This window comes from Peromyscus maniculatus, chromosome 2 (genome assembly GCF_049852395.1).
Source record: "Peromyscus maniculatus bairdii isolate BWxNUB_F1_BW_parent chromosome 2, HU_Pman_BW_mat_3.1, whole genome shotgun sequence".
NCBI classification, from domain to species: domain Eukaryota; kingdom Metazoa; phylum Chordata; class Mammalia; order Rodentia; family Cricetidae; genus Peromyscus; species Peromyscus maniculatus.
Genome location: NC_134853.1, coordinates 160933881 through 160956857, shown reverse-complemented (window position 1 = coordinate 160956857; position 22977 = coordinate 160933881). Strand labels below are relative to the sequence as shown.

The 22977-nt window shown below is 52.3% G+C and overlaps 1 protein-coding gene across 3 annotated transcripts in view; it reads left to right on the top strand.

Annotated features, from left to right (window-relative positions):
• Positions 1–15052, top strand: part of Kazn (kazrin, periplakin interacting protein) — a 1014985-nt gene extending 999933 nt beyond the window's left edge. For all 3 annotated transcript variants that reach the window (XM_076565617.1, XM_076565620.1, XM_076565619.1), the window contains 5 exons: positions 3994–4225; positions 6157–6258; positions 6673–6839; positions 10320–10434; positions 12408–15052. In XM_076565617.1, the coding sequence (XP_076421732.1) occupies positions 3994–4225; positions 6157–6258; positions 6673–6839; positions 10320–10434; positions 12408–12572 (781 nt within the window). In that variant the 3' untranslated portion in view covers positions 12573–15052. The remainder of the gene's footprint in view (positions 1–3993; positions 4226–6156; positions 6259–6672; positions 6840–10319; positions 10435–12407) is intronic.
• Positions 15053–22977: the final 7925 nt, after the last annotated feature.

Below are 22977 nucleotides of genomic sequence, written 5' to 3'. Positions count from 1 at the left end.
CGCTCACACCATGCCCCACATCCTAGAGGTTTCCTCCACGCTGCCTACGTTCCTCAAGCACATGCGGCTGCTGGCTTCAGCTCTCAGAAGTCCCTGCTACTGCCCAAGTGTCCACCACTATCCCCAAGGCATGGCTCTTCCCATCAGCTTGGGTTGCCATAACAAAATGCTACCAACTGGGTGGCATAAACAACAGACAGCTATTTCTCCCAGCCCTGAAAGCTACAAGTCTAGGGGAGCAAGGTCCAGGGGGGCCAGGCTCCAGCAGGGGTACCCCCTGGTTATACATGGCAGCCTTCTTACAGGGTCCTCACACGGGGCAGCAGTATCATTTACCGCCAGTGACGCCAGGTAACCCTAACGCCTCCCATGGCCCCACTTCAGACGCCATCACATAGACATGTGGTTGTAAGGGTCACACACTAGTCCCCTCAGGAGCTCAGAAAGGTGTGGTTCAAAAGCACAGCCATGTGTGCAGGGGAGAGTTAGAGCAGGATGGTCCCAAGGAACAAGGGGTCCCCCCCACATTAGACAGCCCAGGCCCCATGAAGAGAGCCCTTACTGTGAGATTCCTATGCCAGGTCGCTCTGCCTTCTCTGGGATTCAGTTTCCTTCCCTGTGAAGTAAAGAGGGAAGATTTAACCAGAAGCTAAGGACTGGACCCTTTTAGGAATCCAGTACAGGCTGATCCTTCCCCAGATGAGCTGTACAAGGCTACATCTTTGCGTCTGGAGTCCTCTGACTCAGCCACAGAACTTTTAAAAGCTCATGGACTCTGGGGTCAGAGTCCCGGGGTGGGTTTCTCAAATCGGTCAACTGTGATAATGGACGTGGCCACTCCGGGCCCAACACCCGCCCCTTGCCAAACCGTTACCTGTCTCTTTACAAATACAATTCCACTCACCCATTCCATCCATGCCTCAGACATAATTACCCCCCTCTTAGAGATAAAGAATCAAGTGCAAGCCGGGCGGTGGTGGCGCACGCCTTTAATCCCAGCACTCGGGAGGCAGAGGCAGGCGGATCTTTGTGAGTTCGAGGCCAGCCTGGGCTACCAAGTGAGTTCCAGGAAAGGCGCAAAGCTACACAGAGAAACCCTGTCTCAAAAAACCAAAAAAAAAAAAAAAAAAAAAAAAAAAGAATCAAGTGCAGACAGATAACATGAAAAAGTCCCCCCCCCCCCCCCCCCCCCCGCAGAGCTGGCTGTAAGGACATTGTCTTCCCACCTCCTATGTTACCAGTGTGGTAAAAACACTGTCACCTCCTACTGTTGGCTGTGGAGCTGGGCTTAGGGATTCCTGTTCTCCAACCCCTTCAGTCCCCACCACTCCATGCAGCAAGTGTGGCTATCTCCATTTTTACAGAGGAAACTGAGTCTTGGGGTTGCATGTTCCCAAACCCAGAACAGTCTCCCAATATAACCAGATGGTCTCTCCATGACATGCCTGTCATCAGACCACGGGGTCCGGCCTAGCTCCACCTGAGGAAGAGGTACGGACAGCTGTTAATGAAACAGCAACTGGGTTCCTTTGGAAGCCAGACTTGAGTCCCTAGGTCAGCTCCGAGCAGCAGCCGGGCAAGCGTGACTGAACTTCAGTGTAGAGGCGTTTTGAAGGTCAAATGCACGTTCTTTGGGAGCTTGTAGAGGGACACTGCTGGCTACAAGTCAGCCACAGCTGAGGAGGTCAGGCCAGGTGTGCCTCCTGGCCACCAACCCCAACATTGTGGCACCATTGACTTCAGAAGGATGGGGGACGGGGCACTCTTCCCTTATTCCCATCGGTGACAACCCTGCCAGGAGCCTCAAATTCAGAGCCATGATGGCCATGAGGGCTGGGGCTGGGCAAGGGCCCTCTGTGCCAAAGTAGGCCAGCCATGGTGGGCGAACGAGCTCTGCACTGGAACCATCATCCCAGAAGGAAGATTATCTTGGGCTGGAATGTTCTGGCGTAGGAGCCACATCAGGGCAGAGTGCAGCCCAGTCCCTCCCCTGGCCTTGAACAGTTAGTTATGAGACATGCCAGGCAGCATTCACTCTGCAGGGGGGGCTGAGTGAGCTGGCCTGGGCCTCGCCAGGACGGTCTAGAGAGGGAGTTGGCCTACAAGCTGTAGTTAACCCCAACACGCCAGGTACACATGGGGATCTGCGACCTTTGGCAAGAGAAAGGATCCTGGTCCTGGGGGGAGTTCCTGAAAGGTGTCTGGGAGACTAGACAGCCCAGTGGAGCCTGGAGGAGATGATAAAGAGGGAATGGTGGGCAACAGGCCTGGAGACAGAGGACAAGGTTCTGCTTGGGAAAGCAGTTCCAGGAGGTTGGGCAGAGGGAGGGAGAGGGAGCCAGGACCCATGCAGACATCCTGCCAACAAGTCGTTAGTGAGTGTCTGCCAATCAGCCCCACACCCATTATGTCAGAGAACATGGTGTCCTGACCACCACTCCTGTACCCTAAGTTAGGGAGGAGGGACAATAAACCAGTGGATAAATCCCTTTGTACTTAAATGCACCGGGCATTGAGTGCTGTGAGGGCAGTAACCAGAACGGCAGGATTGAAGGCGGGGACAATCTTAGAGGACAGACAGCCCCTGGGGGACGGAGGAGAGAGCCCTGTCAGCACCTTGAGTGCAGGCTCAGAAGATGCTCAGCGGGTGTTGGGGTAAAGGGACAGGAAAGCATCTGAAACAGGAACAGCATTGGGCATGCCAGCTCTCTCCAGCTGCCCCAGAGAAGGGCAGCACCCCTTTGTAAGCCAACTGTGTTCCCTTCCACTGAGTGTTCCCCTCGTGTTTGCTCCTGGCTCCCACCTAGACAACGTTGTGCTCTTTCTTACCTGCCAGCACTAGGTCATTTTTCAAGTTCCTCTGCAGGTAGGTATGTTGTGGGGACCTCATTCCTTCTGTGAGGCTGCCACCGTGTGGCAGTCAGAGGAATGACATCTAGAGACCCGCCTTGCCAGGCGTTTCCCTATCCTTCAGCAAAGCCTTTTTGCAGAACGCACACCAGGCAGCTCACAACCAGTACCTCCATTCCAATTCCAGACAAGTAGACACCCTCTGGCCTCCAAGGACACCTACACACACATGGTGTGCATGAACTTACACAGGCACACCCACACATACACCTAAAATAGTGAATAAAGCTTTTAAAGCTTTGTGTGTGTGTGTGTGTGTGTGTGTGTGTGTGTGTGTGTGTGTGTGTGTACCTACAATGTGCATGTTTCTGAGGTTCTGTCCTGCGCAAGTCTGAGGTGTGGCAGCAAGGTAGCGACAGCATCCCGGGGATAGGGTGATCTGGGTTTCTCTGACTCAGAGATGAGCCAATGGGGGAAGGGCTGAGCCACACGCCTGTCTTGGAACAGAAGCCCTGGAACACTATGTGTGGATCCAAGAAGACTTCTCATCCTCCTCCAAACAGGAAAGGGCACCAGAGGATAACAGACAGGTGGACAAGGAGGGGGGTGGTCATCCTGGGACTTTGAGGAGTCCTGCAGATCCCTAGGGTAAGAGGGTGGGTCAAAGCAAGGATGGGTCCCCCTGAGGGACACTTTCTGCAGGTAACCCTTCTCCTGACACCGCCCCTTTCAGTTTCAATCTGAATGTGGTCCAGGGGTATTCATTTGTTCCTGTGAACCTCTGCTGCTCTCTAGTTCTGTCTGTCTCTCTGCCTTGCTCTCTCCCTCCCTACCCACCTCTGCCTGAATGTGTGTCTGTCTGTCTGTCTGTCTGTCTGTCTGTCTGTCTCTGTCTTAGTCGCTCTTTCTGTGGGTGTCTGAATCTCTTTCTCTGTCTCAGTCTCTCTCTCTCCACGTCTCTGATCACTCCATTCTTCTCTTCTTTCCTCTATCTCTCTACTCCATCCCTTTCCCCGCTGATCTCTGGCTTTCCTGTCTACTCCCTGTCCTGTCTTTTGTCCCCTCTCCCCATCTCTGGCACCATTTCCACCTGCCCCTGCCTCTGACACTTTCCTCACCCCCACTTCTTCTGTGTCTCCTCAGTCTGTCCAAAGCTGCCGACCTGGACCATCACTGGGTGGCCAAGGCTTGGCTGAACGACATCGGCCTGTCCCAGTATTCCCAGGCCTTCCAGAACCACCTGGTCGATGGGAGGATGCTGAACTCCCTGATGAAGCGGGACCTAGAGAAGCACCTGAACGTCTCCAAGAAGTTCCACCAAGTCAGCATCTTGCTGGGGATCGAGCTGCTGTACCAAGTGAACTTCAGCAGGGAGGTGAGGATTATAAGGGGTGGGGCTGGGGCAGGACTCCCCCACAACCCATCTCCACATGCAATTTCTGTCCAACCATTCACCCATCCACACACTGATCCATCTATCCATTCACTTATTCATCCATCAATCTACCCACCCAATCATTCACTCATCTATCCACCCATTCACACATCCACCCATCTGTTTACCCATCCATCCCTCCATCCACCTGCCCACCCATTGCCCATCTACACCCCCATCTATCCACCTACCCATTGTTCATCCATCCAACCCTTTACCCACCCACCCACCCATATACTTAACCCACAGTCAGTCTACTCCCCATCTATCCACCTATCCACTTTCCATCCCACTAACCCCCATCCATCCATCCACCCATCCCTTCCTCTCTCCCCCTTCTAGCAACTCCTTACTTGAGGGGACCGAGGGAACCCTCAACCTCAGAATCCATTGCTCCTCAGGGAGAACCACTGAAGTCTGTAAGGACTTCAACCCTGAGGAGGACACTCAGGGCTCTCCAAAAGCTCTGAGAAACACCTTCTTGGAGATCAGGAGAGTCTGAGGTTGTGGAATTAAACAAAGATTAAAAAATCAGCAACTGATGATCAAGGAAGACAATGCAGCAGAGAGAACCATGGTGACCAAGGCCCAGATCCAGCTCTGTAGCAGCAGGAGAACAGAATGAGTGCCGGTGGGCTTGGGACGGGGGACGGGACCAGAGCCCTGACTGTTGTGCCAGTTCTGATGCCCCTTGATTCCAAACTCTGCAAAGCCAGAGAGCACAGAGCCCCAGCCTCAGGCCCCTCCAAGTCCCCTGGGGAAGGTCGCTGAGAGGCTGGTCCTCAGGCTTGGGTCCTTGTGGTTGACTTTATCTAGAGCCATGTCAGAGCCTAAGTAGCTCGGTGTTGAGAGAGGAACACAGAGAAGGCCGTTAGCCTTGTGGTCCTGTCACCCACAGCATGGCTGGGCAGAAGGAGAAGATGGGGGCCAGGCCTTGACCTCTAGGAGCCCCAGTGTGATGAAGAGGGTAGACATGGGGTGTTCTGATAGTGACATGGAGCAGGACTCACTGAGATAGGGAAAGTGAGGGCGACTTTGGGTCGGAAGTCCTAGAGAGGGGGTCTTAGCTGCTGTTCTGTTGCTGTGAAGAGACACCATGATGGAGGCAACTTATAAAAGAAATCATTTTGTTGGGGGCTCACTCACAGCTTCAGAGGGTGAGTGCATTTCCCACAGCAGGAAGCGTGGTAGCAGGTGGGTGAGCATGGTGCTGCAGCAGCAGCTCAGAGCTCACACCTGATCCACAAGCAGAGGCAGAGAAAGAGAGACTGGGAATGCCACAGGCTTCTGACACCTCAAAGCTCACTCTCAGTGACACACCTTCTCCAATAAAGTCCCAAGTCCTAATCCTTCCTAAACACTTCCACCAATGGGAACCAGAGATTCAAATACATGAGCCTAGGGGGGGGGCATTCTTTTTAAACTGCCACAGAGGGCATGCCTCTGGAGCTCTTGGCCTGGGAATCAGTCCCCTAGAGCGACTTGTGAAAGGACAGAAAGCTGAGTCATCCTCAGGACCCTAAAGATGGTATTTTAAACCAGGATGCACAAACCCCAAGAACCTCCCTGCCATAAGCAGGGTCTCCACAAATGTCCATCACTGTTCCCATCGCTGGGACAGAGCTGCCACAGGCCTGGGGGACATTGAGCAGACAGACTGTGGGTCTCTATCCAACCCACACACCTGATCCCCTGCATCCTGGGAGGCAGCTCCTTCTGTTTCTCACAACACGGATGGTGTGGCTCAGGCAGCTGTGGGTGGCCCTCATCACACTTGCCCTCTGAGGTCCCCACTCAGGGAACGTCCTTCCGCATGTGACCTCTGTGTGTCCCTCATCCCCTCAGCTGACTCCCTGTTCCCCATCTCCCAGGTCCTCCAGGAGCGCCGAGCCCGCTGCGAAACACAGAACACAGACCCTGTGGTCTGGACCAACCAGCGGGTGCTCAAGTGGGTGCGCGATATCGACCTGAAGGTGAGGGGCGATGGTGGTGGAGGCAGGGGGCTGATTCTCCAGCCTGTGCAAATGACATGCAAATCAATGTCCACTTTGATGTAAGGTAGGGGGCACCATCACTCAGCCTGACAAGGTCACACTTTCTGTCACTGGAGGGGTCCTCAGTGCTACACAAGGGCCCCTGTTGAGTGCTCTCATCACTGGACAGTTCTTCGCAATACTTTTTCCATAACCATCTATGGCTCCTGCCAGGGTCCAGCCAGTGTCAGTGACATAAGACCCCTATGTTTACAGCTCTGAGGATAAGGAACAGGTCCCATTCACTCTCAAATCAGTTGACCCCCATAGGTGAAACCCTTGTGGTTGGGGTCATATCTCTGCTTTAGCACAGTTGGTTCCCAAGACCACCCAGCCTCACGCTTCCGCCCTCAGGAGTATGCGGACAACCTGACCAACAGCGGTGTCCATGGTGCTGTGCTGGTGCTGGAGCCCACCTTCAATGCCGAGGCCATGGCCACCGCCCTAGGCATCCCCAGCGGAAAGCACATCCTCCGAAGACACTTGGCAGAGGAGATGAGCTCCATCTTCCACCCGGCCAAGTGAGTGTGAAGGGCACAGGCGCGAGGTACGGGGCACAGACCGAGGGATGCGGGGCACAGGGTGAGGAAGCAAATGGTGTTGTCACAGCCTTGGTCCTTGCCTGGCTGAGTGCCACCTGTCCTTGCACCAAGCTGGTCAGGAAGCTGAGGCTCTGAGAAGGCCAGATACTAGAAAGAGGAGTGTTGGGTCCTGAATGTATGAGTTAATAAATACGCACTGCTGGGACGTTTAGAATAGGGAGAGTGAGCAGCTGTGAGTGAGAAAGGCCGAGTGAGGTGTGACTTGAGCTGAGGACAATGTGCACTGATTTCATAGAACAAGGTGGCCATTCTGCCAGGTGTAGCCATGGAGACAAAGGTTTAGAGGCAGGATTTGACATATAAACCGTGCTTCTGGTCCAAGGGAGCAGAGCATGGCCACCCACCTACCCTGGATCCCCTGGATCAGAATGAACATACAGACAGCCCAGACCCTCTCTGTGGATGCTGCCCTCACAAGTGGTACTCGGGGGTCACACTAGGGCATGGACCAGCGCTTGTCCAGCGCTTACGGGGGACATATTTCATCCTAGCATCCTGTCACAGGTAGCAAACTAGTTCTAAGGGCCACTGCTTCCCAAGGCCACCCAGCAGCAACATCCTGCTTGGTCTTGTGTTATATGGATACTGTGAACTACATTTCTGTCCATGTGTCGAGCCAACCTTGTGTTCCTGGGCGAGGTCTCACTTGCTCAGAGTATCCAGTCCCTTCTGTTGTTCAATCTGATTGGTGGGATGGGAGGTTTTTGCATTTATATTCATAAGGCTTACTGATCTATACAGGTTTGATTTGGTTTGGGCTTTGGATTTTTGTTGTTTGTTTCCTTTGAAGAAGAGTTGGAATTTACTAAAAGACTTTTTTTTTTTTTTTTTTTTTTGTTTTTTGTTTTTTGTTTTTCGAGACAGGGTTTCTCTGTGTAGCTTTGTACCTTTCCTGGATCTCACTCTGTAGACCAGGCTGGCCTTGAACTCACAGAGATATCTGCCTGGCTCTGCCTCCTAAGTGCTGGGATTAAAGGCGTGCACCACCACCTCCTGGCTTAAAAGACTTTTTTTAAGCATGAAGGTTAAGAGAATGAGAGGCACTTTGGAAGGAAATAAGACACACTCAAAGGGGGCTCAGTGGTTAAGAGCACTGTCTGCTCTTCTCAAGGACCTGGGTTCAATTTCCAGCACCACCTAGCAGTTCACAACTGTCTGTAAGTTCCAGGGGATCCAACACCCTCACACAGACATGCAGGGAAAACACCAATACACATAAAATAAAAATAAATAATACATAAAATAAAATACACACCCAACAGCAGGCATGTGGGCTTCTCGGGGGGGGGGGGGGGGGGAGAGCCAGCTTGTTTTGTCTGGGGGGGATTTCAGGGGAGCAGGTTACTGTTGGTGACTTTGAGACAGGGTCTCATTATGTAACCCAAGCTGACCTTCAACTCACTATGTAGCCCAGGCTGGCCTTGAGTCATGCATCCTCCTGCCTCAACTTCCCCAAGTGCTGGAATTGCAGGAATGCACCACCATACCTGGCCTGTAGTCATCCTGCTTCTCAGGCCTTCTGTCTGGATTTTGGTGTTGGTGCAGTCCTGGCCTATCAGGGTGCAGAGGGAGGTGTTCCCTCTTCTTCTGTTTTTTGGGAAGGGTTGTAGGGCAGATGTCTGTCATTCGGGAAGCCATCTGTTTCTAGGCTTTCTCTGTGGTCACCAATTCAAGCTCTACTTGCTAGGGATTTATCTAGATTTTATATTTCTTTTTTTAAAGATGTATTTTTTTAATCGTGTGTGTGTGTGTGTGTGTGTGTGTGTGTGTGTGTGTGTGTGTGTGTGCAGTGTGTATGTAGGGATATGTGCGTGTGAGTGCTGATACCAAGGGTGGGTGCTGGGACCCGAACTGAGGTCCTTGAGAAGGACAATGCATACTTTTAACCACTAAGCCATCTCTGCAGCCCTAGACTTTCTATTTCTTCTTGAGTCAGGAGGGAAGGCTTTTCTTCTTAGAATCACCTCCCTTTCCCTAACCCCAAATTTTAACAGGCTTAAAATACTCAGAGCCCCGGAGGGGCAGCTTGGACCAGGCACCAGTAGACAATGGTGGGACTGCTTAGAGCTTGACTATGGGGGATAGCAGGTGTCTCTGAACTATCTAGGGTTCACTAAGGAGGTCTGGAGGGAGAGCAGGAGGGTGGCTCCTCATGATTGGCTGGGCTGCCGACTCCTTGGGAGCTGCAGGAAAGTTGTGGGATTCCTGCCTCTGGATCAGAAGGAAGTGAACTTGCTCCAGGGCTTGGGGGCCGATGGGCCAGGGACGGAGAGGCAGTGTGGCCTTCAACTGGAGCCCCGCAGCTTTCTGTCACCTCTGTCCATGATGCTGCCCCCACCTATCACACTTGGCTCGTGAGACAAGGTCCCCGAGCTGGGATTCAGGAGGCTTTGCTGAGACCCTTCCATGAACCTTCAGTCAGCTGAGGAGACACCGAACCCCAAGAGTTCCTAAGGAGTTCAGAGACCACCTCAGTGGTCAAGAGAGCCCTCCACCAGAGGGCGTGGTGAGATGCTTGAGAAGGGTCCTAGATTTGATATTACCTGGGCAGTTCTGCAGTGAGCCACACAGGGAAGGCCTCTGCCCTCTGCCCTCCTTCCCTGTCACTGCCTTAGCTTTCAGAGAGGAGAAGCAGGGTGGGGGATGGTGGTGCTGACCCTTTGGCTCCTCCCAGGGTGGTCCTCCCATGGTGCAAATCTTGAGTGGGAAGATTCCAGCTGGAGAAACATTCCTAGTCATTAAGATCAGTATCAGGGCTCCAACCTGGATAGCATCCCAGGCTGGGTGGACACAATAGTCCTTCACAGTAATGTCAGAATATGTCATCATCAAGGTGCTGTCTCTTCTCTGCTTCATTTGTCCCCCAGTCTGTCTCTGTCTCTGTCTCTGTCTCTGTCTCTGTCTCTCTCTCCCCCCCTCCCTTCCTCCCTCCCTCCCTCTCCCTCTCCCTCTCTCCCCCCTCTCTCTCTCACACACACACACATTCACACTCCATGAGAAAGGATCATGGATGTTTATTTTTAACCAGTTCTGGAGGTAGAACCCAGGGCCCTGCATAGTCTAGACAAGCAAGCACTCTATTACTGAGCTGTATCCACGGCTATTTTATTTTATTTTATTTTTTTTATGAGAACCAGTGTTTTGCCTGTGTGTATGCACCACATGCATGCCTGGTGCCCACATGTGGTGCCCATGAAGGCCAGAAAAGGGCATCAGATCCTCTGGAACTGGAGTTATAAACAACTGTAAGCCACCATGTGGGTGCTGGGAACGGAACCCCGATCCTGTCTCTGAAAGAGCAGCCAGTGCTCCTAAGCAGTCGGAATGTGGACTGGGGACAATGGCAGTGGGTTGACTCTCTTACAAGCTGACTAACTTACAACCTGTGAAATGTCCCAGCTCCACAGGCATCCGGGAGTCTGAGCGCTTTGGGACACCCCCTGGCAGGGCCTCCAGCATCACCAGAGCTGGGAAAGAGGACAGCAGCAGCAACAGCAAGTCCAGATCTGGCCGGGTAAGTTGCCTTCCTGTCCCGAGAGCCAGGCATCCTCTCCTGGGTGGACCTAGGGCTCCTTTGTCACCTTTGAACTTGGAGCAGCCTCAGGTTACAGGTGCACGCAGGAGAGCCATCACGTATCCGGGCCCTTGCTTAAAACAATGCTCAGTGACAAGTATCCATACAAGGCAGAGTCTATGGAAGGGTGGCTACAGACTGTAGGATCCCCTCATCCTGGCCTCCTGAAGCAAAATGGTCCCAGGGGTGCAGAACACCTCACACAGCTAGCTGCCCGGAGGGATCAGGGAGCCCTAGACTCTGAAAACCTCCGACTTAGGTTCTGAACTCCATAGCCAACAAGGAACCCCTGGCACACCCACTGGGGCAGCAGGGAACAGGGGCAGGTGAACTCCATGGCCAGCAAGGAACCCCCGGCACACCCACTGGGGCAGCAGGGAACAGGGGCAGCTGGGCAGAGACCAAACAGAACCTAGTATAATCAGCATCACGGTCGCCACACTCATGTCTTCCCCTTCACTTGGCGGCACCTGGACCTCAGTTGAGCATAGGAGTTGCAGTTCAGGAACAGCTTCCCACTGGCCTTTGAGGGCACTTTGTCTATCCTGGACTGGCCGCCTTCGGTTTGGCTTTGGCTTTATGGTGCTGGGAGTCGACCCTAGGGCGTTGTGTGTGCTAGGCAAGCACTCCAGCACTGAACTACATCCCAACCAGCCTTCCTCGCTTTCATGTTTTATCTGCTCTTGTAAATATTTCTATTATATGTGTGTGCTTGTGCACAAACACATGAAACTCATGTGTACATGCCACAGCATGCATGTAGAGGTCTGAGGACAACTTGCTGGGGTCAGTTCTCTTCTACCACCAATGTGGGTGCCAGGGACTGAACTCAGACCATCAATCTTGGCATCAAACACCATTGCCTCCTAAGCCATCTCACCAGCCCAGCCCCTTTTGTTTTTTGAGCTGCATCTCACGATGTGGCCGGATCTGACCTGGAACTCCCCAGCCAGCTTCCAGGGTGCTGGGATTAAAGGTGTGTGACCTGTTGAGGTTGTAGGGCTTGTGTCCAGTTTCAAGTATCTTCATTCCAAAGGAGTGAAAATTTGTTGGGAGGGAGGGGAATACAAGAAAAATAATTCTCTTTTCATGGTCCTGCATAGATAGATTACATGTGCTGCCCAAAGCAGACTCACAGTGGGGAAGTCAGAAGGCCCCAACTGAAAAGTCCTCGCAGGAGAATGGCTTTTCAAGTGGAGGTGCTGGTCTAGAAAGACAGGCAGTGGAGCACATAACTGCAAAGTGCTGTGGGACCAAAACAACTCACAACTAGAGGCTCCATCAAGAGTCCACTGTGTCGGGGGGCAGTTCCCACAGGTCACCTGCTCTGAGTCCCCCAGCCCCCCACCCCCGGTGTCTTACAGATTTCTGCTCCTCCCAACGATCCACCCAGGTCTCTGTCACTTTTCCCGTCTTGTAGCTGAGGAAATCAAGGCTCAGAGACGGGCAGTGACTCAGCTCAGGTTCCACAGCCAGAGACACAGAACAGGGACACTAACGCCCATCTGCAAGCTGCAAGCTCATACTTGTGGCCGTACCAGGTGGTGCTAGAATATTCCTTCTGGACTGAGCATGGAGTACTGCCTCATACCTGTGCTTATACATATTCACAGGTACTGTCCCATCTGTCTGCTCTCAACAGGAAGGAGCAGGGCGACTGTCGGATCATTAGCCCGGAGTCACCCTGGGTAACTACTTGAATCTCTAGCTAGAAATTCAAACGTTGATTCCTCATGGAAATTCCCCAAATCCCTTCCATGTGTCTGGGCAGCAGGGATGGTACTAATAATGGAGGAGCCCAGAGAGGTCCAGGGAGATGCTGAAGGTCACGTAGTAATTAGATCGGAGATGCCTGGCCGCGCAGTTCTCATCTCTCTCTTCCTCTGTCCTTTGGTGTGTGTCTCTCTCCTCAGCTGCCCCTGGGGAAGATAGGAAGGGGCTTCAGCAGCAAAGAACCGGATTTTCACGATGACTATGGCTCTCTCGAGAATGAGGACTGTGCGGATGATGACCTCCAAGGCAGGCCTGAACAGTGTCGCTTGGAGGGATACAACAGCCTGGAGGTCACCAACGTGTAAGAGAGCCGTGTGACTCAACTCTGGAAGGGCAAAGGGAGGAATAGCCCAGTGGCCCGGGGCTGCCCACCCCCAACTGTACAGAGAGACCTGGGGCTGAGGGCGGATGCGGTGCCAGGACGGAATTCCCAGAGACGGCCACCATTTCCAGTGGGCACCAAGGACAGAGAATGCCCACCTAGGTGTCTTGTTTCTCTGAAGACAGGCCCTGAGGACACATCACCCAGCCATGACCCAGCAGGTGGCCCCAGCGCTGTGGTTCAAGGAACTAGCCCAGTACTCCTGGCACTTTACGCTGAACTTCCAAGAAGGGGAAAGAGTGTCAGGGCTCCACCCTGCTGGGAGGAGCAGGAACCCAACCCCCCCCCCCGAAAAAAAAACCAGCCTTGGCAGAGCCAAGGGTATTGAGAACCAGTTGCAAAGCCAGCCGGAAGTGGCCAGGTGGTGAATGCCACCCTTCCACCCACTGGGCAGAGGATGTAAACTCTCACCTGGTCACTTGCTCTGGAAGGATGCAAAATAGCATGGGCGTTCCTTCCACTTTGGGAGCACTACATCATGAGGTGGACATGTTGGGAGCAGGAGGGGATCTCTGCAGGGTCAGAGGGGCCTGGCAGCAGCAGCCCCAAAGGATGCGGACATCCTGTCACCAGAATGAATGGGACTTCAAGAGTGTGTGTTTGTGTGTGTGTGGGGGGGGGGGGGGGCGGGGTGGTTTGCAGGTTACTGAGCTCTGTCCCAAACAGCCATTCCAAGCATGGGCACAAAAATGGGAGAGTGCCTGTCATTAACCCAACAAACCTCTGTCATGATGTCACCAGAGACAGATGTGCTCACCCATGACCTAACAGAGGTGCAAATCTCTGGGTCACTGGGTTGTCCAAGGAAGGAGCTCCCAGCCAGCCCCTTTCTTGATCGGCCACTATTTTGCTCCCAGTAGCCTCACCTCTCAGTGCCTCAGTGTCTTACCTATAATACTTCCGGTTCCTCCCAGGGAAGCTGTGAGGATTAACATGCGCTAACCTTGGTCCCAGGCTTTGAATCTCTCAGGAAACAACCGGAAGGGATAGGGAGGCGTGCTTAGTCACTTTCATCCACAACATTTGCAGACACTGGACAAGTTCACTCTGTTAATAGGCAAGGGGGGGTGCAGAGTGTTTATATTGAAAACAAGCCCCCAGCGAGGCCTGGGAGGGCCGCCACCACAGTCTGCAGTCCTGGGTGCAGCAGCCAGGCCCAAGCCGACTGAGCAGAGACTTTGCCTACTGACACTAGGGAGACTGGAACACAGCTGTGCGCTGTCACTCTGCACCAAGCCTCTCAGAGGACATTTGCACCAGGAGTCCAAGAAAGGTTCAGATTCCCAAAGCTGACAGCGGGGGCAGCCTGTGAGCCACCAAAGCCTTCCACAGTGATATAAAGAGTGTCCCCTTGTAGGAGGACCACACACAGCCCATGAACTTGAGAGTTGCTGGTCCCCGTGTTGAAGACATCTCGTTAATGATCCCATGGGCACAGTCTTCCTCACAATCCAAATCCAGAGGTCTTGGGATTGGGAGGACCCTTTCTGTCTGCATGTCAACCTCCGATGAACACACATCAGATGCCAGAATGTGCAGGGTGAACCTCTGGGGTATCTATAACCCAGCTTTGCTCAGGTCCTGCACCCGGAGTGTTTATAATATGCATTCCCACCCCTGGAATCCAGAAGCTACTGAGCCCATAGCCCAGCAAGGAGAAGGAAGCCCTCTTCTAACTGAGATCAACTGTCACTCTCAAACTGTGTCCCTAAAGGGTGACAGAGACTCTGGGCCCAGGAATATATCGACAACCTCTCTGGAAGAGTTGCCAGTTATGCTGGCTCCTTGGAGGGGAAGGTCTAGTTACACCCTCTTCCTAAGGGCTGGGAGTCCTATGGCATCAGAAGGCTCCTTCCCGGTGGACTCTGGGCTTCTGCCCCTGGTGCCTCTGCCAGTCTCCATCCACACCCAGCGGTCACTTCCAGCAGATTCTCTGTCTTGACTCTTCGATACAGGAGCTTGTCATGTGACTGCTAAATACAGAAGTGGAGAGAAGGGATTTCTCTTAAGCCTGGCCAGCATGGGGCACTTAGATCAGGAACACCCCAACCCCCAAAAAATAACTGTGGTCATGAAGATGGGTGGGGTCTTGGCAGATGTGACTTTGGAGTTCACTGCAGGAGCCTGGGGGAGAGACAGCCCTGCTGGGACCATGACACCCCTTCCCAGAAAGCCTCTTATTCCAATGATCTATTCACAAGCTGTGGGGAAAGGTGCCTCCTGGGTGGTGGCAACTTCTGGGTCTCACTCTAGGAGAGGCCACCAGTGTGGATGTGACAATGTCCCTGACCCAGGAAAGGTTTGTAAATGTAAAGCAAATGAGCCATGAATGGCAGAGTCCCACACCTTCCCCAAGGAATTCTAACACTGTAACAATAAATACTCGGCCTGAGGCCACCCCTCTTTTCTTGTTGGCTTTCTCCTTTATTGTCCCAGCATCTTCTCAGAGAAGGGAGACTAGGAGCCCCTGAAACTGATGGGGGTGCTTATTAGAAAGGCTGAGGGTCTCAGAAGGGTTAAGAGTGTAGACGCTCTCACTACAGATGGGTAGGTCTGAGAGTCAACAGTTTCCAGGCAATGCTGTGGGTCCAGGGATCACACACAGGTGCCCAGGTCACAACAGACAGAGGGACCTTCCCAGCCAAGACCTTGTCATCATAGATGGGGCTAGACTGTGAGTTCTACCCAGGACTCTCAGTGGCCCTGACAGAAACCACCAGCCTAGCCCAGCTCATCCTGTCTGTGTCTCCCAGATGAGAGGCTTCTGGCTTGACACTAAGGTCAGGTGGCGTGTGCCCTCTGAAGCAGGTGCTTAGGGGCAGGAGATGAAGAACTAGAAGATACAGGAGGTAGCCTGGTTACAAGCTTTACCTCCTGCCACCAGGCTCTGCTCCAGAGGACCTGGTGACCCTAGGCAAGTGCCCCAAGCGTCCTGTTTGTCTTCTGCTAATGTTTTGTTTGCTTTTGGGGTTAGGGTCTTGGTCTAGCCCAGGCTGACCTGATACTCATTCTATAGCCCAGGCTAGCCTCTAAATTGACAACAATCCTATCTTAGCTATCTCAGTGCTGGGGTTACAGGCATGTGCTACCATACCTGGCATGTTTTTGTTCCGTTTTAATGAGATGGGTTTGCTGCGAGTGTGGTGTGAGGTTGGTGTTCGGGACCTTTTACTGAATCAGACCATTTATGTACTTTGTCTGTGTCAGGCACTCGTGGGCTGATAGGCTGTCTTTGTCCTCTAAGCCTGTCATTTACAGAGCAATTGTCTTCTGGGTAGGAGGGGGGTGGGTAGAGCTTTCAGATCTGCCAATAATGAAATCTCTTCTGCTCTGGGGAATTGTATTGTAAAGATCTACGTGGCCAGGTGGTCCTAGACAGGGGCTGTGTGGCCCTGTGGGTAGAGCTCAGACCTGGAAAAAGTTCACATTGAGGTTCGAGCTCTCTTCATTAGGAATGGTCCCAAGTGGATGTATATAAACCACCTATGCCTCAATTTTCCCAGTTGAGAAGTGCAGTCCCTACCAGACGAGATCACTGTGGGGATGAAATAGGCAGACCAACATACAGCTGGAACTTGGGTAGAAATAATTGCCCTTCCCCACAGAGACAAAAAATGAAGAAATCTGGGGTGTGGAGGGACACTAGAGAGTCAAGGTGGTGGAGTATTTTCTGGCCCAAGACATCAGCACAGCACTACTATCGAATTGGCATTGAGGGTCACCCTGAGTCTTTGGGTAGGGGTCCCCACATCCTCAGTTCTGTCCTGGGACCTCTGTGAACTGCCAGGACTGAGGCTCACTCCTCTCCCCTGGGGCCTGGCTGTCTTACTCCTGCCTGGAGGGGAAGGGATCTTCAGTCAAGAGGAAAGCCCCTGCCATCACATCAGAACAACTCAGGGCTTCATGGAACAGCCAGTCCCCACATCAGCAGGCTGCCACTGGAGAATTCAACCCAGCACGACAGAAATACACAGAAAAACAACTGCATTCATAACAAACGTGTAGACCATTGCCCTGTCCGCACTCCCTAAACAGTCTGATATTTGAGTTCTATCTGTGCAGCAAGTAGTGTTGACGGGTGTCAGTCATCTACGGGTGATTTAAAGCCTTGGGAGGATGCCGGCAGGCAACGGGGAATTGCTGTTTCTGTTAAGGCCTCATTCTCGCAGCTGAGTAACCACAGTGGGTCCCAGGCACCCACCGCCATCCCTGGAAACTGAGGGAGGACTGGTCCCTAGTTTCACTCATCTTGAGAGCTGGGGAAAAAAAAAAAAAAAACAGCAAACACTGGCCCCACACCTGGTGGATTAGAAACCCTAGCCTGTCTAAGCCAGTGTGACCACTTCAAAAACCTCCATAGAACTATCAGGAGACAAGCTACACCTACAGCCCAGGGCTGGCTCCTTCTGAGGCCTCTCTCCTTGGCCAGTTGTTGACCACCTCCTCCCTGTGTTCTTCATGGCTATTCCTTTGTATTCACATGTATGATAACACCATCTGTTTATAGACACACAGGTCACATTGCACTAGACGCCCCCCCCACACACACACACCAACATCCTCATTTTCACTTAATCTCCAAGTACTGTTACAGTCCTAGGTGCTGGGATTAAGATACCAACACCTAGATTAGGAGGATATGGCCCAGCCCATAACAGTTCCCCACAACTCACATTGGATTTCAGTCACTTGACTGAGGTACCCCAGATCAGTCTCCCCTCATCTTCTGAGTTTAAACCCAAAGAAAAAGGGATTCCCACCCCTTCCTTCAACTCCTCCCAAGCAATTCATTATCTCCACACACCCATGCACACCCATGCACACCCTTGCACACCCTCAGTCTCCCCACTGCACAGCAAGATCTGCATCTACGTTGCGGGTGACGTGGGAGAGGGAGAAGACAGACAACTCTGGATTCTCTTTCATAGAAACATGGACCAGAGTTTGCTATTCAAGATACCAAAGGCAGTAGTCAGATGTTCAGCAGTGGCCACCCTACATCTCCTCACTGCCCCCTCCAAAGGGCCTCCAGGATTTCTGTTTCCATAAAGAATTCAGAAGCAGGGACTGGGATCTCCATATGAAAATTGAAATGTGTATCTGCAGGTCTCGGTTTCTGCTGCAATAGGAACAGGGTGGGTAACTCGAGGGCACAGCCAAGAGCTTGGCTTGCAGCTGCCCTGGGATGACCTTCTTAGGGTCACGGCAGCTTTCAATCCCAATGGCCGCCACTAGATGGCGGGACACATCCCTTACCAGTCCTGACCCGTTGAGTTCACCTCAGGAGGTGCAGCACCCTCCAGTACCCTTCAGAACTGCAGTCCAGCAAAATTCACCAAGGCTGGGCCCCCCGAAGTTCTTGCCTCTTACAGAAGACCCAGTGGATGGGCTCTTGGTGGAGAAATGTCTTTTGTTTCCCAACAGAAGGCAAGACGCTCATCTTTAGTAAGGCAGGCAAAATGTAGACTCTAGCTTCAGGGTGAATCAAGACCCAGGACCCCAAACCCCATCCCATTCTAGCAGAAGGTCCCATGGTGGGGGGCTGCGGGCGGAGGAGTCATCAAGGCAGGCCAGTGAGATGGCTCAGCAGGTAAAGACAGTTGCCTCCAAAGCGTGACTTGAGTTCAGTGTCCAGAACACATCTGGCGAAAGGAGCTGACACCCTCCTTCCCCTAAATGAACAAATGTTTTTAAGCAAGTCAGAGGACCCAGAGGAGGACAGTGGGAATGCAGTCCAGCCTCGGGGCATTTTTACAGAGTTGGGCAACACTTCCCACGTCCCCTGCAGCCACAGGGTCACTAACTCAGCATATGTGGCCACTGCTTCCCCTTGTCAACAGCTGGGTCCTGATAAGCCAGGACACACCGGCCACAGCTGCTTTTAGCTCGGGTCACCTCCAACCTCTTCCTGAGTGCCAGGGCCTCTCGGTGCCCCCTTCTCCATCCTCTGCCCCCAAGCAGATGGGAAGTCCAGATCTGGCTTGGTAGCCTTCTGGGTGAATCCCACAGAGCCCCACTGTGGTTCTCCGGTGTCCGTAGCGACAAGACAGCTGGATTTAATGTCCAGGACTCTGACCTTGGCCTTCGCGTCACAGGTGAGCTGAGACTGGCTACCTGCACTGTTGAGCAGGGGCCCATCTCACCACCTCTCCTCCATCCGGGGCATCTGTGGTCATGTTGGGAGCTTGTCTCCGAGGTCCACAATAAGAACTCGTGTTTATAAAGCAACTTACCATGAACTAGCATTGCTGTCCGAACTTCACGGACATCAGTTCAACCGACTGCCACCAACTCCATCTTACAGAGAAGGATGCCAAGGCCCCAAGGGGCTAAACAATTTACCTAAGGATCTGGACCCCGTCAGCACCCCACAAAGGTAGGGCTTAACCCCCTGATGCTGGCCTTGTGGGGCCATGCACCCCTGTAACAAGCTAGCAATTGCCTCCTGCACCTACAACTCTAAACACCCGTGCTAGAGACCCAGGATCAGTGTGTAAAGGCAATTCGAGGAGGAAGAAATCATTCATCCTCTAGCAAGAAAATGTTGATCCTAGGCTGGCTGGGGGTGAACCCCAGATATTTGAGAGGGAGGATTATAAACTCCAGGGCAGGTAGGTGGCCTGGTGAGCAGTGGGGGCGGGGTAGGGTAGCTAACCCGGTAGATTGCTTGTCTAGTTGGCATGGAGTCTTGGCTTCCACCCTCTGTAAAGCACGAAGCAGGTGTATTATTGCACCTGTAATTTTAGCACTAGGGAGGTAGAAGCAGAAGTATCAGGAGTTCAAAGTCATCCTCAGCTACATGAGACCCTGCTTCTAAATAAAGAAATAGAAACACCAAAAAGAGGGCCAGGGATGAAGATCCATGATCCAGAGTTGCCCGGCATAATGGAGGCCATAGGTTCAACCTCTAAAAGAAGAAAGAAAGAAAATTTTTTAAAATGTCAATTAGCAAAATAAACTTTAAGTTACAAAAAGAAAAACTCCAAACTTTCCCCTTTCTGACCAAATAGAGAATGAGTAGCTCAGTGCTGTCCCACCCCACCCCACCCCACCCCTGAGGAAACCTACAGGCGGGGCTGTCTCTGTCTCAGGCTGGGTCAACTCTCAGTCCTCTTAGTGAGCTGGTGGCTGCCGTCCCCATGAGCAAAGCCAGCAGAGGCAGAGGACTGGTGGGACATGCTTAGCAGGGTCTCCTGCCCACCCAGGGGGAGGGAGAAAGGCCTTCCTGGCCAGGTGCTAAAAAGGACAGAAGCCAGGGGGTCCCTAACTGCCAAGCCTGGGGCCGCTAGCAGGGTGGAGTGACAGCGAGGTCTACCCAAACCCCAGGGCAGAGTTCGAGGTTGTGAGTGATTGATCACTGGATTTTTTGAAAAATGACTTCACCCTGCTCGCTAGGCCAGCTGCTGACTTAGACCTGTCAGCAGCCAGCGAGCGCCCGAAGTAACTCGATTTGCTCAGTGACTCAGCCTCGGGTTTCATCTCTGCCTTCTGGCCCTTGCCTTCCTCCAGAGAGCAGGTCTGCACTGGCTGGCGGCCCTCCTAGGATGGTGTTCCAGGGGCACACCCACTCTGAACACAAGCCACTGAGGCCTCACCAGCCAATCAGGCACCTTCAGAGGCGGGCCTTAAGAAAAAGCTGGCCCAACAGTCTTTGGGGCTCTTCTGGGAGAGGACCCCACAGGAATTATGCCTGGAAATCAAAGATACGCCTTAGATTGTGCGGGGATGGAGCGGTGGGGAGTGGGGTAGGGAGGTAGATGTTAAGTGCGTAAGGGGCTGAGCTCCGGGTTCGGCTCTGTCAACCGAGCTATACATCTCCAGACCAACACAGTTGATCTTCATGGTCAAAACACTTCTGAACCTCTAGCTGTCACATGTATGCACACACAAGCACACATACACTGCAAATATGTATACACACACACACACACACACACTAAAGAGTAAATCAATCTGGGTGTCATGTAGGGAAGGGTGGGGAATATGGTGAACTCTGAGATAGCCTGAGAGTGAGACAACTACAAGCCTATAAATTCAGGGCAATGGGAGGGGCGTTTCTGTGTAGCAGGGACAAAGGAATTGGCATGTATATATCATCAGTAGGTCAGCAAGGGCACACTGTTCGTGGCTTGCTTGTTCTGAGGAGACCATCCAGCCTAGATGGCGCCCGGAGGACATCAGGGCTGATCCTGGCAGACACTGACCAGACCCAGGCTTCCAAAGAGTGTCCGAGTCTGGACGCCCAGAGACAATTACGAGGTAGACGTGCAGGAATGATAAGGAGAGTGGTATGGACGCACGAGGCCCAGGAATAAGAATGACCACCTGACCAGAGGGACAGACAGCTCCAGACTGACCAATGACCTTTGTGTCTTTCCTTTAAAAACTCAGTCTGGAAATCAAAAATAGGGCTGTGTCTTCTCAGGGTGCTAACCTCTTGCTCATTCAGATAGCCAGCTCCCCAAGTATGATGAACCCTAAAGGTTCAATACCTAGGGCCAGTGAGAAGGGTCAGTGGGTAAAGTACTTGCCTATTACATAATCCCCGCTACCAGGAAGGTTGAGGGAGGAATATCGTAAGTTCAAAGCCAGCCTGAGCTCTGTTTTATTTTTTACATGCTGTGAATAAATACCTGAGAAAGAAAGTGGAAGAAGAGAGGAAGGAGGAGTTTCTTTTCTCTCATAGTTTGATGTACAACCTCTCACGGCAAGGGAGGCCTGGTGGCAGCCGTGTGAGACAGCTGGCCATGTTGCATCCACAGCTGGTACCTTAGCTACTGTTCTATTGCTCTGATGAGACACCATGACCAAGGAAACCTATTACAAGAAAAAATGTATTTGGAGCTTATAGTTTCAAGGGATGTGTCCATGACCATCATGGTGGGGAGCATGGTGACAGGCAGGCAGGCAGGCACTGGAACAGTAGCTGAGAGCTCACATCTGGAGATACAACATTGAGGCAGAGAAAGAGATAACTAAGGGTGGTGTGGGCTTCTGAAACCTCAAAGCCCACCCCCAGTGACACACCTCCTCCTACAAGGCCACACCTCCTAATCCTTCCCAAACAGTTCCAACTGGGGACCAAGCATTCAAACATGAGCCTATGGGGGCTATTTTCATTCAAACCACCGCAGCTAGGAAGAAGAGAGAAGTCGAAATGCTGATGCTCAGCTTGCTCCCTCCCTTCCTTCCTCCTTCCTTCCTTCTTTCCTTTCTTCCTCTTCTTGAGACAGGATTTGGTGCTTCTCGGGCTGACCTTGAACTCACTATGTAGCTGAGGATGACACTGAACTTCTGATCCTCTTGCCCCCACCTACCAAGTGCTGGGATTACAGTCATGTCCTGCCACACCCAGCATATGTGGTGCTGTGATAGAGTGTTTGTGTAGCATATGCAGGGCCCTAGGTTCAACACACATGCAGACATGCGCGCGCGCGCACGCGCACACACACACACACACACACACACACACACACACACACCAATGAATTAATTAATTAATGTAAAAAAATAAGCAAGCAGAAAAGAATGCAATAAAAAAACCCTCCTGGCTCTCTTCTACTCCCAATGATCAAAGAAGCAGATTCTTCATCTAATACCAATAATTTTGAAATTTAAAATTAAAAAGCATGAAGCATTTGCAGGGCTGGGTGTGGCTCAGTGGTAAAGCACTTGCCCTGTACATGCCTAGAAGTCTTGGGCCAACAGGACACTGTCAATGGACCACCTGGAGTCCCACTCAGACCCTAACACAGAGCAGACATGTGCACCTCGTCAAGCCACTTGGTCCTGCTGTGTCTGTTTCTGATCTGTAAGGTGGGCTCAGCTGGTGACTTCCTTCCTTTCGTGGCTAAGAAGGATAAATGGGTCTGCACTCAGTGTGTGGAGGGACATAAATACACTGCACGCTTTGTGGGTGTTGGCTGCTAAGGTGAACAGTTTGTGTGTGTGCGCGTGTGTGTGTTTGTATGTATGTACATCTGCACATGTGTGCAGGTGTATGTGCACATATGGAGGCTGGGGTCAACCTTTGGTGTTATTCTTCAGGAGTCATCCACTGTATTTTTTTTAAGGTAGTCTCTCACTAGGACCTGAGGCTCACAGATTAAGCAAGCCCCAGGCATCCTCTGTCTCCACATCCACAGCCTTGTGCTTCTAAGCATCCACCACCACAATGCTCCATTTTTTACAGGGTTGTGTATGATACGCAGCAAGCAGCCTTTCAGCCTCAGAGTGGATATTAATTGCCATTTCTCTGCCTAAGGGTTGAGTTTATTTCTTCCATGTCTAGGTCACAGGGGATTCTCACGCCGCCCCTAGTGATTTCA